Below are 15,027 nucleotides of genomic sequence, written 5' to 3' on the forward strand. Positions count from 1 at the left end.
ATGGCTCTCGCAAGTGACTTGTAAACAGTCTACAAAGACTGATTGCACTTCTCAGTATGCTACCAATAATTATAAGTCTACCACCTGCTTTACTCACAGCTGAACCTATCTGATCATTCCATTTCATATTTCTACTAAGTGTTTCACCCAGGTCTGTGTATGAGTTGGCTGATTACAACTGTGAGTCATTGATGTTATAGTCATAGGATACAATGTTTTTTTTTTTTTTTCATTTTGTGATGTGCACAATTTTACATTTCTGAACATTTAATGCAAGTTGTCAATTTTTGCACAACTTTGAAATCTTATCAAGATCTGACTGAATATTTATGCAGTACTTCATTATAGATCACTGCATCATCTGCAAAGAGTGTGAGATTACTATTAATATTGTCCATAACATCGTTAATGTACAGCGTGAATAGCTACGGTCCCACCACACTTACATGGGGCACACCCAAAGTTACTTCTACATCTGACAAGGACTCCCCATCCCAGAAAACATGCTGTGTCCTCCCTACTGAAAGGTTCTCAATCCAGTCACAAATTTCACTTAATACACCATATGATCGAACTTTTGACAATAAGCGTAGGTGTGGTGCTGAGTCAGATGCTTTTCAGAAATACTGCAGCTACCTGACTGCAATGATCTGAAGCTTGTGAAAAAAGTATGAGTTGAATTTCACATCATCAGTGTTTTTAGAATCCATGCTGATTGGTGGGGAGATGTCATGTGTTCAAGATACATCAATATGTTTGAGCTCAGAATATTTTCTAAGATTCTACAACAAATGGATTTCAATGATAATGGACGATACTTTCATGGATCACTTCTTCTATCCTTCTTGTAGATGGGTATGACCATTACTTTTTTGTAACTACTTCACATGATTTTTCATTTGATTAAAGTTAGAAGAGGGTCGTACTAGCTGAAAATTCAGTATAGAATCTGATAGGGATTCCATCAAGCCCTGAAGATTTGTTCAGTTTTAACGACTTCAGCTGTTTGTCAACACCACTGACACTGAATCTTATTTCACTCATCTTTTCAGTGGTACGAGGATTAAATTGGGGAAGTTCTCCTGCGGTTTCATTTGTAAAGGAACATTTGAAAATGGAGTTAAGCATTTCAACTTCTGCTTTGCTACCCTCAGTTTCAGTTTGTGTGTCATTTACTAGAGACTGGATACTGTTTTGATTCCACTAACAGCCTGTACATACTACCAGAATTTCTTTGGTTTTTGTGAAAGACCATTTGAGAACATTGTGCTCAAGAGCCATTGAAGGCTTCACACATTGCTCTCTTGACAGCCAAATGTTTTTCATTCAGCATCTCTCTATATAGAATTTCTACACTCTTTTACACCTATTGTGCAATAGTTTCTGTTTCTTTACAATGACTGTATGTCATGGAGGCTCCCACCAGTTATGAACTGTTCTGCTGGGTACATATTTATCCAGTGCATTGTCAACTACCGTATTTACTCGAATCTAAGCCACACTCGAATCTAAGCCGCACCTGAAAAATGAGACTCAAAATCAAGGAAAAAAAATTTTCCCGAATCTAAGCCGCACCTGAAATTTGAGACTCAAAATTCAAGGGGAGAGAAAAGTTTTAGGCCGCACCTTCAAATCGAAACAAAGTTGGTCCATGGTAATATGAGACACAATTTAGATCGAATGAATGACGATACAGCTACAGTAGTTTGGTTTGAGACGTAAGCTTAGCAGTTAAGCTTTACCAGGTAGCCATTGCTATGTGTCAGGCGCTCCGTCCGTATTTATACGGGTACCCTTCCTTTTTCACGTGCTTCGTTTGGTTTGAATTGATTGCTTATTTTTCTTTGATCTAATAAGTGCCGTTCTCTTTGTTATAGATGTTTACGTCACTCTAAGCTGAAGATGCATTACTGTACTGTGTCATGCATTGTTTGTCGCATTCTGATAATGAGTGTTTACAGTCTGTCGCCGCTCACGGCATGGCTCGCTTTTGTGCGTGCTACAGCCGCTTACAATCGTCTCATTAGTGAAACAGTGGCAAGAGGCTGCTATTTGTTGTTACTTACATTGCTGCTTTCTTTGACAATGATCAACGAGAACCAAATAATAGACTGCGTATGATAGAATATGTTCTGAACAAGAGTTTAGCGAAAATTTTTCTCCGTTTGAAAATCTTTGCAGACGCCTCTTTAGTACATTACATTCTGCACAGAAATTAGAGTCATATTAGATTTAAAAATCTAGTCAATTGCCGTGCTTCATTTCTGACTATATCACTATTACGCATAAGAATAATATGAATATAAACATGACATGATATGTGTATTCTTCCGCATTTGCTGTTGTCTCACTCTAGTTTCGTAGTTTATTAGGCAGACAGAATTTAAATGAGATAGCAGCAAACACGAAAGAATACGTGGCAAAATGTTTATATTCGGATTATTCTTATGGTGAGGAGAATAGTGCATGTGATTCACAATTCATAAAAGTTCCTATTAGCAACCATCTCTTCTCACAGGTAGGAAAAAATTTAGAACGTAGAGTTGGCCATATTGACAAAAATCCCCAACAGTCTTGCCAGTCGGATTTACGTAGTACATTGAAACGCTGCAACATTTGAAGATAAACAATACGTAATGTGTATTTACTTTGATGGATAATGTATAAAAATGCAGTGGTCGAAACTCGGGGCGGAGGGAAAAAAGCTCGTCTTCCACCTTTTTTTTTTTTTTTAATTTATTTACTGACGCAGGGGTTTTGGCGCCAGTATTTATCTTTGTGCCTGCAAAGCATGCCTGTGAAGCGCTACATATATTCAACGGCAGAAGTTAGTTGTGGCGGCACCTACCAACATTTTTCAGAACTTCCGCTTACTTTGCACTCGATTTTAAGCCGCAGGCGGTTTTTTGGATTACAAAAACCGGAAAAAAAGTGCGGCTTAGATTCGAGTAAATACGGTAGTCTTTTAAATTTGAGTCATATTTCCTCTACATGCTTCTGCCCTGTGCTGAAAGTTTCAAGTTCCTCGTTGAGATATGACACTGCTGATTTCTATCTAGTTTACTGGACATATATATATATATATATATATATATATATATATATATATATATATATATATATATATATATATATATATATATATATATCTTTCTGCTTGTTTTAGTTGTCCTTTGTACTTTATTAATCATTGTTGCCACACTTGCATCATGGTCACTGATACCAGTTTCAATGTGGACATCGTCAAAGAGGTCAGATCTCTTTGGCACAATTAGATCCAATATATTTCCATTGTGAGTGGGGCTCCGAACTATCTGTTCTAGGTAGTTTTCAGAGAAGGGAATTAACAATATTTCATGAGATATCTTATCATGCCCACCACTAACAAACTGTAATTTTCCCAGTTGATTGTTGGATGATTTAAGTCTCCACCAATGATGCAGTATGACAGGGAATTTACGTGCAAGTGAACTGAGGTTTTCTCTGAAGTTTTCGGTTACATCAGGAGATGACTCTTGTGGGCAATAGAAAGATCCAATTACCATTTTATGTCTGTCCCTGACACTGAATATTACCCAGACAATCTCACAAGCAGTTTCAGTTTCAGCCTGGGTGGATTTGCGTTCCTTGTCTACTACGACAAATATACCACCTTCATTTCCCTTTAGCCTATCCTTTTGACATACAATTATTTTTCCCCAAAAAATCTCACTGGTATCAATTTCAGGTTTCAGTCAGCATTCTGTACATGGTATTATGTGAACTGCTCTAATTTTATCTGTGGGAGACATTTCTTTTGATCTTACACTGATACTTCTGGGTTCCTACAACTATCTGTAAGATAAAGTGAAATGGGATGTCAGGATGGCAGTAGATTTGTTTAATCAACTTCTTTATTCTGGCGCTCGACCCTAGCAAATTAGGAACTGCTTGATGGAGGCATCCAGTTGCCTCTTATGTGAAACAGTAAACGTCCACCATTGCTGACAGTGCAAAGAGTGGGCCCAAGCGTGGTGTCACTCGAATGTCACTCTCAGTTAGGTCTCTGGCTGCAACCATAATGACAGCATGGCAGCACAGCTGATGATTCTGCGTGGGGAAGGGGGGCAGTGAGCAGGTGGCTCTCTACTCAGGCAGTGGCTGCTTTAGTGACTCATGGTTGAACAGTGGACAGCGTACTGCATTCCAGGATGTCACTCCATGTGTCACAAGCTTGTGGTGTAGGATGTGAGACTGAGATGAGAATATTTTAGCACAAAAATGGCTGAGTACTTGTACGCTCCAGACTATGTTTGTTTAGTGCTTAAGACATGTACTCTGAACATTTCCGTGGTGACAAGTGAGGAAAGGCTTCCATCCTTCCTCTAGTGTACTGTAGTGTTGGCTGTTGCCATACTGCGCCCAGCTGGCTCTGCTTCGCAATGCCTGTTGGCTGTGTTTTGCTTTGCAATTCATAACACCTACCAGCATCTGGCTATGTTGCAACTCACTTTATCTCTGGTATAATTTTTGACCAAATACTGTTTATATGCTGCCTGTCGTTATCTGTATTGCAATCAATGTTGCAACAACTTGCGTGCACCCCATATACATTCAGCTACATGGGTAGCAGCCTCTGATGTGTAATGAACACCTGACCCATTTAGGGGGACCCTAAACCTCTGAAGTATCTGGTTCAATCTTTCCACAATCAGTTATGGTGACAATGTTGCAAATTGTGAGCTTTGTAGAAACTCAGAGTGCGGAGCTGGTCTTCTCAACCTTCTCTGCCAGTCACTGGAATGATCCAAGTATGACCTCGTAGCCCAGATGACAGTCATCATTTGTTCCAATGTGTGCCACAGTCTGCAGCTAGTTGCTCCCTTTTCCCTCAGTGGCTGCCAGAATAGCCTCTAAGGCATGTTGAGTGATGTCCCCAGGTGTACACACTGAGCGCAGCTGGTGTCCTTTCTCATTCTCTTACTGCCATTTCCGTGAGTGGTACCATCATTCACCATACGTTTGAACTGCCAACGATTAGTAGACCCCTACCCTTTTGCATTTGCCTCCTCTTGGCACTGGACAAAACAGGTTTCCCCAAAATGGGTGAAGTGAGTTCCTCTGGCTCAGTTTCAATTTCAGTGGAAGACAGCACCTCAAACGTATCGGTTAGGGGATCGGTACAACATCCTGAGTTCTCCCTGGTCCCCGTGCACCTTAAACAAGACTGCTAGATGTACAAGTGTAAAACCGCTCGGCGTAAGTGTGTGAGTAACGACAGATCCTGTACTTTCTGTAGAGGAGACAGGATGCACAGGAGAGGATAATACCTGGGATTTCTTTGGTACCAGTACCACAAGTACATGACTCTCGGGAGCTTTTCCAACACACTGATTCAAAGAAGCTGCCAGTCTTTCGACAGCAGATACAGCGATTTTCAGCTGCTTATGAATGTCAACCAACTCATCCTGTGTTTGAGATCAGCATTCACAGTGGGGCTGCATTTTGGCTGGTGCAGTGTATTACAGGAAGTTAACTAATAACTGTAAACTAAGCATGCTGATTATCTTTTAATCTGTTGAACAAGAAAAGTACTAATTCTCTATAAGAACTGAGGCAAATACACGAAATGAGATTTGTAATGAGACAACAGAAAAACCTGTGGTAAAAAATACTAGTTTCCTAAAATGCTTTGAGGTGAATTAAAATCGCTAACAAACTCAAAAATAAAGTTAATTTACCATATATGTAAATGATATGTACTCCTCTTTAAGGGAAAGTTAGATGTAATACAATATGGTAGTTACAATATCTGCTACATTAACTAAATCACAAGTGCTGATGTACTAGAAATTAGATTATGCACAGGACAATGGTAACTTTTAATTCTTAAAAATTGTTAAATTCTTAAAACTGCTCTTTTATTTGCTTTGATATACATTGAAATTCAGGGTGGTCTATTCTTTGACAGTAACTGTGATTCACAAATGCTGACTTGCTAAGTTGTGTAAAGGACTTGTACCAGCAACTTATGAAAATGTAGTTTTGTAACTCTCCAAAAATTCTCAAAAATAACCTACTTCTCAATAATTATACAGTGAAATTAGAGAAAGATTGTTTTGAACAAGGATTGGTCTACTGTACTCAAAAATTTTACAAGAGCACAAATAAGTTTAAACCTACAATTGAAGAGACAGAACAGCATGAGTTTACTGCAGCATTCACTAATGTTCGAAATTTAACAGTAAAAATGGGTAATGTGTATTGATACAATCAATGAAAGATTATGCAGAAGTGACAAAAACAGTAAAATATCACACATGGTCTCATACAAAGGAAAATTCAAAAGTCGGCTTTTACTTGTAAATAAATCACTTAAAACTAAGAGTAAAACCAGTCCTAATGACACAATTCCAAAGAGTATCATTTTCTTAGTTTTGCTCTATGAAGTGTGGAACAGACAGTCCTGAATCATCACTTATGAACTAAAGTCGTAAGAGTTTAAATGAACCTCTCACTTGTAAGCATTGCACTTTTCGTCGAAGTAGCAGCAGGATTAACTTGTTGGAGTTCACACTTTAAGAATTATAGACTTCAATTATCGATAAAAACGATAATATTTACCTGTTCTGCACTCTATGAAGTGAGAAAGCTTGATGAAATTGTTTGTTTCTCCTAGTTCACTATTTCTTAATGACCTCTGACTTTGATGCAAATTTGGAAAACCAGTTGAGGGATTTTTTTTAATGCTTCTACTTGATGAAAAACTATAGGAACCTATGTAGACCGTTAAACTACCGTAAAAATGAATGAACTCTGCTAAACAGTCCATCACCTAAAATGATACCACATACTAAGCTTTTGGAGCAACACAATGGACATTGTCACTTATCTCACCATGCATGTCACTGGAATGTTTCCAACCAATATCAGCACTTTAAGTGTTATTACTATACAGAAAAAAACCGATCACTACAATCCAACATTCTATGTATGCAGACTTCATTGGTCATCTCGTTTCTCCATTTACGAGAAATTAAACTTTAGTGTGCAAAAGTTAAAGTGCTTGTATGCTGAACATCAGTCACTTGTTTTTCTCATTTTCTTTATAGGAACCCAAAATGGAATCAATGCAGAAGACAAATATGCACCAAGTGCTACACTCTTCAGTTCTGATGAGGCTGCTGAGGAAGACTATGGACTGGGAAACAGTCAGTCACAACGCAGGAAGAGAAAAGCACCTGAAACTACACCACCATCAAGCAACAAGAAAACCAGAAGAAGAAGTAATACTGTGTTGGATTCTGAACCTATTGATTCAGAAGAGCTTATGTGTCGAGTAATGGATGCTGTTGATAGAGAACTTGGATTACCTCCCAGAAAAGGGGAATCCAAGCAAGAGACCCAGAAATCTAAGCCATCTACACTGGAAATAACACCTGGTACGCAGTTGTGCTCCCAGGAAAGATTAAATATGCAGGTAATATTTACTTCTGCTCGATCAATATTTATTCTGCTGCAGCTGTTCGTATGTAAGAACCTTTGTTACCTTTCTCAGCCAGAGATCTTATTTTAGTCTCATATCCAGTTCATGTAAATCAATTCATTAAAGTCCAATTGCGACTCATATGCTGACCACACTCATTAGTGCAGAAACAAGAGAAATGATAACATCAACATAAACCAACAAATGACTTTTTGCAGATTGTGTTAGATTACTTTGTCAGTGATAGCGAAAAAAAGGATGGACTAGGAAAATGACATAATCAAGCAATGGAAACCTCAGGTAGGAATATCAACAATGTAGGAAGAGACAGATTGCTACTTACTGTAAAGAAGACACGTCAAGTTGCAGACAGGCACAATTAAATGACAGTTACATAAAGTTTTCGATCATAGCCTTTGTTAGTAAAAGAGAGATGCACACACCATTCACACACATGAAAGCAAGTACATCTCGTGCACACATGACCGCCAACTCCAGTATCTCCGACTGGAATGCAACATCATGTGTGATGCAAGAAGAAATATGGAGGGGACAGGGAAGGGGAAGGGACGGTTGTGTATGGGTGGGCAGAGAGACAAATGCCATCTGGTGGAATGTGCAGAGACTAAGCTGCCAACAGGTGCAACATAAGGAAGCAATGGGGCAGGGAGGTGCGGAAAAAAAGGAGCAAAAATTGATAAGAGCGGGGAAAGACAGCGGAGGGGCTGCAAATAAAAAGGATGGGAGATGAGAATGGGGAGGAGATGATAGGACAGGTTGGGTGGAGGGTGTAGGGACATTATGTTACCGTAGATTGAGGCTGGGATGATTATAGAAGCGGAGAATATGTTGTAAGGATAACTCCCATCTGAGCAGTTCAGAAAAGCTTGCGGTGGAGGGAAGGATCCAGATGGCTCAAGTAGTAAAGCAGCCATTAAAATCAATTGTGTTATGTCCAGCTGCATGTTGTGGCACAGGGTGGTCTACTTTGCTCTTGGGCAGTTTGGAGGTGGCTGTTCATCCTGGTGGACAGGTAGTTATACCAATATAAAAAGCTGTGCAGTGATTGCAGCAGAGCTGGTAAATGACATTGCGGCTTCCACAGGTGGCCTGGCCCTTAATGGGGTAGGATAAAGTTGTGACAGGACTGGAAGGGGAAGTGTAGGGTGGGTGGATTGGGCAGGTCTAGCACCTGGGTGTTCCACAGGGATATGGTCCTTGTGGCATTGGCTTGGGATTGGGAGTGGTGTAGGGATTGACTAGGATGTTGTGGAGGTTGGGTGGGTGACAGAACACCACTTGAGGAGAGTTGGGTAGTATCTCGGATAGGATGTCTCTCATTTCAAGGCACAGTGATAGGTAATCAAAGTCCTGGCGAAAGATGTGGTTCTGTAGTTCCAGTCCGGAGTAGTGCTGGGTGATGAAGGGGACACTTCCTTGTGGCTAGTTCTTAGTAGTGGTAGGGGGATTGGGGGTGTGAGGGGAAATAGTATGGGAGATCTGTTCGTGGACTAGGTCTGGGGGATAGTGCCTGTCTGTGAAGGCCTTGGTGAGACTCAGCACAATGAGCAAGAGAGTTTTTATCACTTGAGATACGCTGTCCTCGAGTGGCCAGGTTATATGGGAGGGTTTTTTTGGTGTGAAAAGGATGACATCTGTTAAAATGGAGGTACTTTTGGTTGGTGGGTTCTCAGATGCCGCCTAAGCCATGCAATCCCCTGAAATGGCCTAACTGTGAAGATTCCTTTCTCTGGATCCCACCCTTTCTTTCACAGTGACCTACACCTTTTCAGATTCCCCCCAATACCTGGCCCTCACAAACCTGGTACTGCAAAAACACATTGTCATGGCACAGGCATCCCTGAACCATCTCTGCTCCATCCTAAAGATAACTACTACCAACAATCCCTGCTCCATACATCCCTTGGTCTCCCAACACCTGGAGGAGCATTCCAGACACCACCTCCACTAGTTATCCAACCTGCTGACATCCGACTGCCATCTTGGGGCACCACTATCCAACCCCTATCATACCCACAATGTTCCTCTCCGTCCATCCCTCACAGCAGCTAAACCCTGCCCAGCTGACCATTTTAACTTGCACCATCCCCCAGAACTCTCTACCAACTCTCCACCAAATCCAGAGCCAAAACATTCCTGTAACACTGTTGTTAAACTTCACACAAAAAGCCCTCACTCCACAGAAGTTTCAGTCCTATCCAAAGGCCTCACCTTTAGTCCTATACCCAAATTTAACCTTGCTGGACTTGTCATAGACCTATTCTTCTTCTCGAGATCCCTGCAGTGGAAGCACTTCTTGCCACCAATCCCTCCAACCAAAAACACACTAATTTCAACATTGAACCCTGCCTCTTCCAGTTCATAGCACTATCCAACCATGATACTCCCCACCTTTCACCTAACTACTTGCTAGTCACCTTTCAGGAATTCCTTATCGGCAACTTAGCCTCACCATCCTTCCCCAGGTCCATTCCTCAGAGCTCCAATCTTTCAGTAGAAGAAAGAACAGCCATACACAACCTCAAAACAAATTCTGACCTAATCATTCTACTTGCAGACAAAGGTTCCACCAGTGTTGCTATAAATCACAGTGACTATCGGCAGAAGGCCTCCACCAATTATTTTGTCTTGTCCACCTACAAACTCTGCCACAGTGATCCGATCCCAGAACTCCAACACAAACTCCGGTCCTGCTTAAAGCCTTAGGTCTTTCCCAGAACATCTCCCCTGAATCCATTTCCCTCCTCACTTATATGACACCCCACACATCCACCTTCTACTTGCTCCCCAAAACCCACAAATTGAAGAATCCTGGACACCCCATTGTGGCTGGTTACTGAGCCCCTACCTCCAACCAGTTGCTCGTAATCTAACCTCCCACGTCAAAGACACCAACCGCTTCCTTCACCGATTCTCCATCATTTCCACCCTTTTACCTCCTGGATCCCTACTTGTCACTGTTGATGCCATCTTCCTATACACCAAAATCTCTCATGTCCATGGTCTTACCACTATTGCATACTATCTTTCCCAATGTCTTTCATACTTCAAACCCACCACCCCATTCCTCAAACTTTATCCTAACACACAACTACTTCTTGTTTGAGGGGAAGATATATTAACAAAGCCGTGACATAGCCATGGGCACCCACGTGGCACACTCCTAGCCAACCTTTATTTGGACCATCTAGAGAAGATGTTCCTAGCCTCCCAAAATACCAACTCTCTTCCTTCACAACCTCAACACCTTCCCTCCCCTCCCAATTGCTTCACGTGGCAACATTGTGTGTGTGTGTGTGTGTTTGAGTGTGTGTGTGTGTGTGTGTGTGTGTGTGTGTGTGTGAAAGGAATCTTGTTACAGGGATGAACAGTTGTTTCTGTGATTCATAGCCGGCCGCGGTGGTCTCGCGGTTCTAGGCGCGCAGTCCGGAACCGTGCGACTGCTACGGTCGCAGGTTCGAATCCTGCCTCGGGCATGGATGTGTGTGATGTCCTTAGGTTAGTTAGGTTTAAGTAGTTCTAAGTTCTAGGGGACTGATGACCACAGCAGTTGAGTCCCATAGTGCTCAGAGCCATTTGAACCATTTGATTCATAAGTTTGAGAATACCCATACCTGTTTAAAACTTTATAAGTTTGTAAAGCATCTATTTCCTAACTGCAAATGCCACACATTTGTTCCTGAGGTACTAGGTGTGGTAAAAATCAGCTGTGAAACATACTACTAAGGAGACTCCCATGCAAGTTCTTAGAGATGGATGCCAGTTCTGTTCTGAGAGTATACTAAAACTTGTTTGCATTTGCAGAAATCGCCTCTTCTATTCTTTGAGTGTGAATTGTATTTTCTGTTGCACTGGCTACTGCTGGGTGTGTGTACCAGCTTTTAAGTGCAAGAGAATTTATAAAGTATTGTGAGAAAATATTGCTATGGAAGTAGAATAATTCATGATTATTTAATAATGCAAACCTTATGCCACTGTTTCACATGCTTCAAAATTGTAATAATCATCTTCAATAAGTTTTCAGTTAATGTTCATGGCTGACAATGATGAAATGGGATGAGTAGCATTGCATTGGATACTCTTCCTCTTCTAACCTTTATATGTTGTTGAAAAAGGCATCAAAATTGTTATAACATCAAGTTTAACAAATATATTTCAGAACTACACAACACATATAAGTCACAGAGTAAGTTGACAAGCAAGACATGTGTACACGTTAGCATTCAAATGAGCACTGAGTCCCAGTCTAGCGGCCGCTGCTCGGCTGGCCGCTTAGGTGGCGCAGCTGCTGCATGGCTGGCAGACAGCGCCGCACGTAGAGGATGCGTGTAATTGCGCGGCTGTGCTTTGAATGATCGGCGAGTCACAACAAAAATATTTGATTGTTTGCTGGTGTCACATGTTTATCATGGGAATATGGCAGTCGGCCTCATAAATGATATACCTGGAGTGTTAAGGACTCCTCAAAAAGACCCCTATACCAGACACAGGCAGGAGAAGAATGTGGAACATATTTACAAGTGGTTCACTGCCAAAAGCTTAACCCTTAATTGTATTAAAACTTATGTTCTTACTTAAGGGTACTAGAAGTAGAGATCAGCGAGCACACACTGGACGAGGCTCATCATGTGTAGAAGCTCTTGGGCATCTTACGAATAATAAACTGAAGTGACATTTGGTTTGGGATAAGTTGATAAAAAAGCTCAGTTTGTCCTGATTTGCACTCAAGAGATCTTTCTCATTGTAGTGATCTGCAGACAGTATTACTAGCTTACTTTATACTGTTCCATAGCTTAATCTTCTGAGGCAATGTAGGTAGGATTGAAAAAGTATTTATTTTACAGAAGTGTGCAACAAGAATGTTGTGTGATGTTGAGAACTAAACATTTTGCAGCAGCCTCTTCAGGGACCCAGAAACTCTTACCCATACATTGGAATTTACTAATATGATGTGTGAATGGATAGTCAACCTCAGACTTTTCACAGGTAATGCAGGTATCTGTAATGAAGCTGCGCAAATATTCAGGGGTGCAAAGATTCTGTTCCAAAATATAGAATTGTGCACTTCAAAAAATGAAAAAAGTGTAGTATCCTATGACTGTAGTACCAGTAAGCCACAGTTGGAATCTGTCAAGTCATACAAATACCTGGGTGTAATAATCTGTAGGGATATGAAATGGAATGATCACATAGTCTCTCTCTCTCATAGGTAAAGTGTGCGGCAGCTGCAGTTCATTGGTAGAATATTAGGAAAATACAATCGGTCTACAAAGAAGTTTTCGAACAAAAGAGATGTGCGATCCAGCCTATAATATTACTCAAATGTGTGGGATCTATACCAAACAGGACTAACAGGGGATATTGAACAGATACAAAGAAGGGAAGCATGAATAGTAACAGGCTCTATTTGACCCAAGGGAGAGTCTCATGGAGGTGCTAAATGACCTGAACTAGTGGACACTTTAAGTTAGACACAATCTACCCCATGAAAACCTATTTAGAATGTTTGTAGAAACAACTTTTAAGTTATAAATCTAGGAATATACTATGACCCCCTCTGTAGTGGTGGCCAGTTATTTTGTGCTAACGTACTACAGTCAACTGTAAGTATTGCGTTAACATTACGCCATTTCTCTTCGAAGGCATGCAGGTGTGCAAATAAAATGGACAGAAACATGTTCTGTAGTGCTCTCCCCATCATAAAGCTGTGTTGAGTGTGGAAATGATGGTCAGTTCCACTACAATCAACTCAGAGAAGGGGCACAGCTGTCTCTGTGTGACAGCACATGGCATGTCATCCTTTCTGGCAATTTGAGTGCTACACTACTCACAGTGCCAGGTCAGTATTTTTCTTTGAAACTGTGTGTAGTGTATTGTACAAATATACAAGTATAAAGATAAAGGATTTTTGAGTTGCCATTGTTGTATTGGTTCCGTGTATGAGTGGTCTTGGGCAAGGATGGTTCTTGTGATTACTACCCTTGTAAATCAAAAGGCTGCAGACAAGGTGGGCATGAAAGGACAGCAATGTGACATTGTTGAAGAAGTCAAGAAACAATGAGGGAGGAACTGGCAGCCATTCCTAAAGATGAGTACAAAAAATGTTTTTAGCAGTGGAAGTGGCAGTTGTACAAATGTAAATAATTACTTTTTTTTTTAACGCCACCTTTGCTATAACTTATGTACAGCTTTTTATGTGGACATGACCGCCAAGCAGCTCTCTAAGTGGCTGGCCAGTGCTAAACTGTGACCAAGAGTAGAGTTGACCACCCAGTGGTGTAACATGCTCAGCTTCAGTGGCTGTTTCATAACCTTGCCTTGTGAATCTCGCCCTGTCCCCCCCCCCCCCCCCCCTTTCTAACTTCTTTGACCTAAGTACTTGGGAATCATCCATAAAACCCGTTCTTTGATTGTGTAACCCTCTTGGCTTTAATATCTGGTAGCTTTCCACTAGCGCCTGTCCTGAGACTGACTTTAAGACATGTCCATATGCTTCCCCACATCATTCTATACTCATATCCTCCCTAACTGCTGTCTCCTTCCTCTGCTCAGTCCTCCCACCTCACCCACTCCCCCAAGTCATTGTGGAAAAACACACACACACACACACACACACACACACACACACACACACTTCTGTGTGAGAGGAATCTCACCAGTGCACATCACTATTTGATGGGCCTGCTGTCTGTCTGTTCCCATCATCCTTCCCTACAACCATCTCTCCTACTCCCTGCTTTCTCCATCCCATTGCCCACTCCACATAATACTGAATACAACCCCTTAACCCCAGTCAACCTCCGGGACTGGTCAATGTAGTTATTTTATACAACTGTGCAGATTCGGTCTTCTGTAAATAATGAAGAAGGCAATGTATAAATATGCAAGGTCAGCTGCAACTCAGAGTACTAGATTCAGTCAATCAGGCAGTTGGACTGACCACAGAGGCTTATATAACTAGTTTCATTTCCAACCAGTGCAGGTATGAAAGAGCTGCAATGAGAAACATCCAACAACTGTCATATTGAAGCATGCTATGCTTATAAGATCTTATTGCTTAAAATCATCTGCTTGCTGTATAACGTCTTGTCCACTCTTGGAATTGCTTTTTATACAGTTTCTCATGGGCTACTAAGGTCTGTGACAAAGTTGAGCCCAGCAGAGTTATGCTTGGCACAAATTAACATTGTTGGCCAGGGTTAAACAGATTGCTCTGCAGTGTAGTTCTGAAACTTTGTTTTGTAGTATTTTAAACAAGTAGTTCTAATCCAAATTTATTTACCCAATGGCTTCAACATATGATAGCCCAGCTGGTCAGTTGTTCTTTTGCATGCAATTGGTGCTGCAAATAAATTTCAGTTCTGTATATCTCTGTGTAACCCTGATAGCACTGAAAAAATTCTCGATACTTCACATGGTGTGTGGCATAGTTGTCCTGATTCTCAATTTTCCCTGCTGCATAGGAACCCAAGAAAAGTTACTCAAAGCTTTTATACTCCCTTGAAAGCATGGGAAAACAGTTTCCTTATGCTTTCCTGTTT

The 15,027-nt window shown here is 41.0% G+C and overlaps 1 protein-coding gene across 2 annotated transcripts in view; it reads left to right on the plus strand.

Moving 5' to 3' along the window:
• The window catches only part of LOC126251406 (breast cancer type 1 susceptibility protein homolog), a 284,502-nt gene that overhangs the window by 191,794 nt on the left and 77,681 nt on the right, over positions 1–15,027 (plus strand). For both annotated transcript variants that reach the window (XM_049951814.1, XM_049951815.1), the window contains one exon: positions 7,092–7,459. In XM_049951814.1, coding sequence (XP_049807771.1) covers positions 7,092–7,459 — 368 coding nt within the window. The remainder of the gene's footprint in view (positions 1–7,091; positions 7,460–15,027) is intronic.

The sequence above is a fragment of the Schistocerca nitens genome, chromosome 4 (assembly GCF_023898315.1).
Source record: "Schistocerca nitens isolate TAMUIC-IGC-003100 chromosome 4, iqSchNite1.1, whole genome shotgun sequence".
Lineage (NCBI taxonomy): Eukaryota > Metazoa > Arthropoda > Insecta > Orthoptera > Acrididae > Schistocerca > Schistocerca nitens.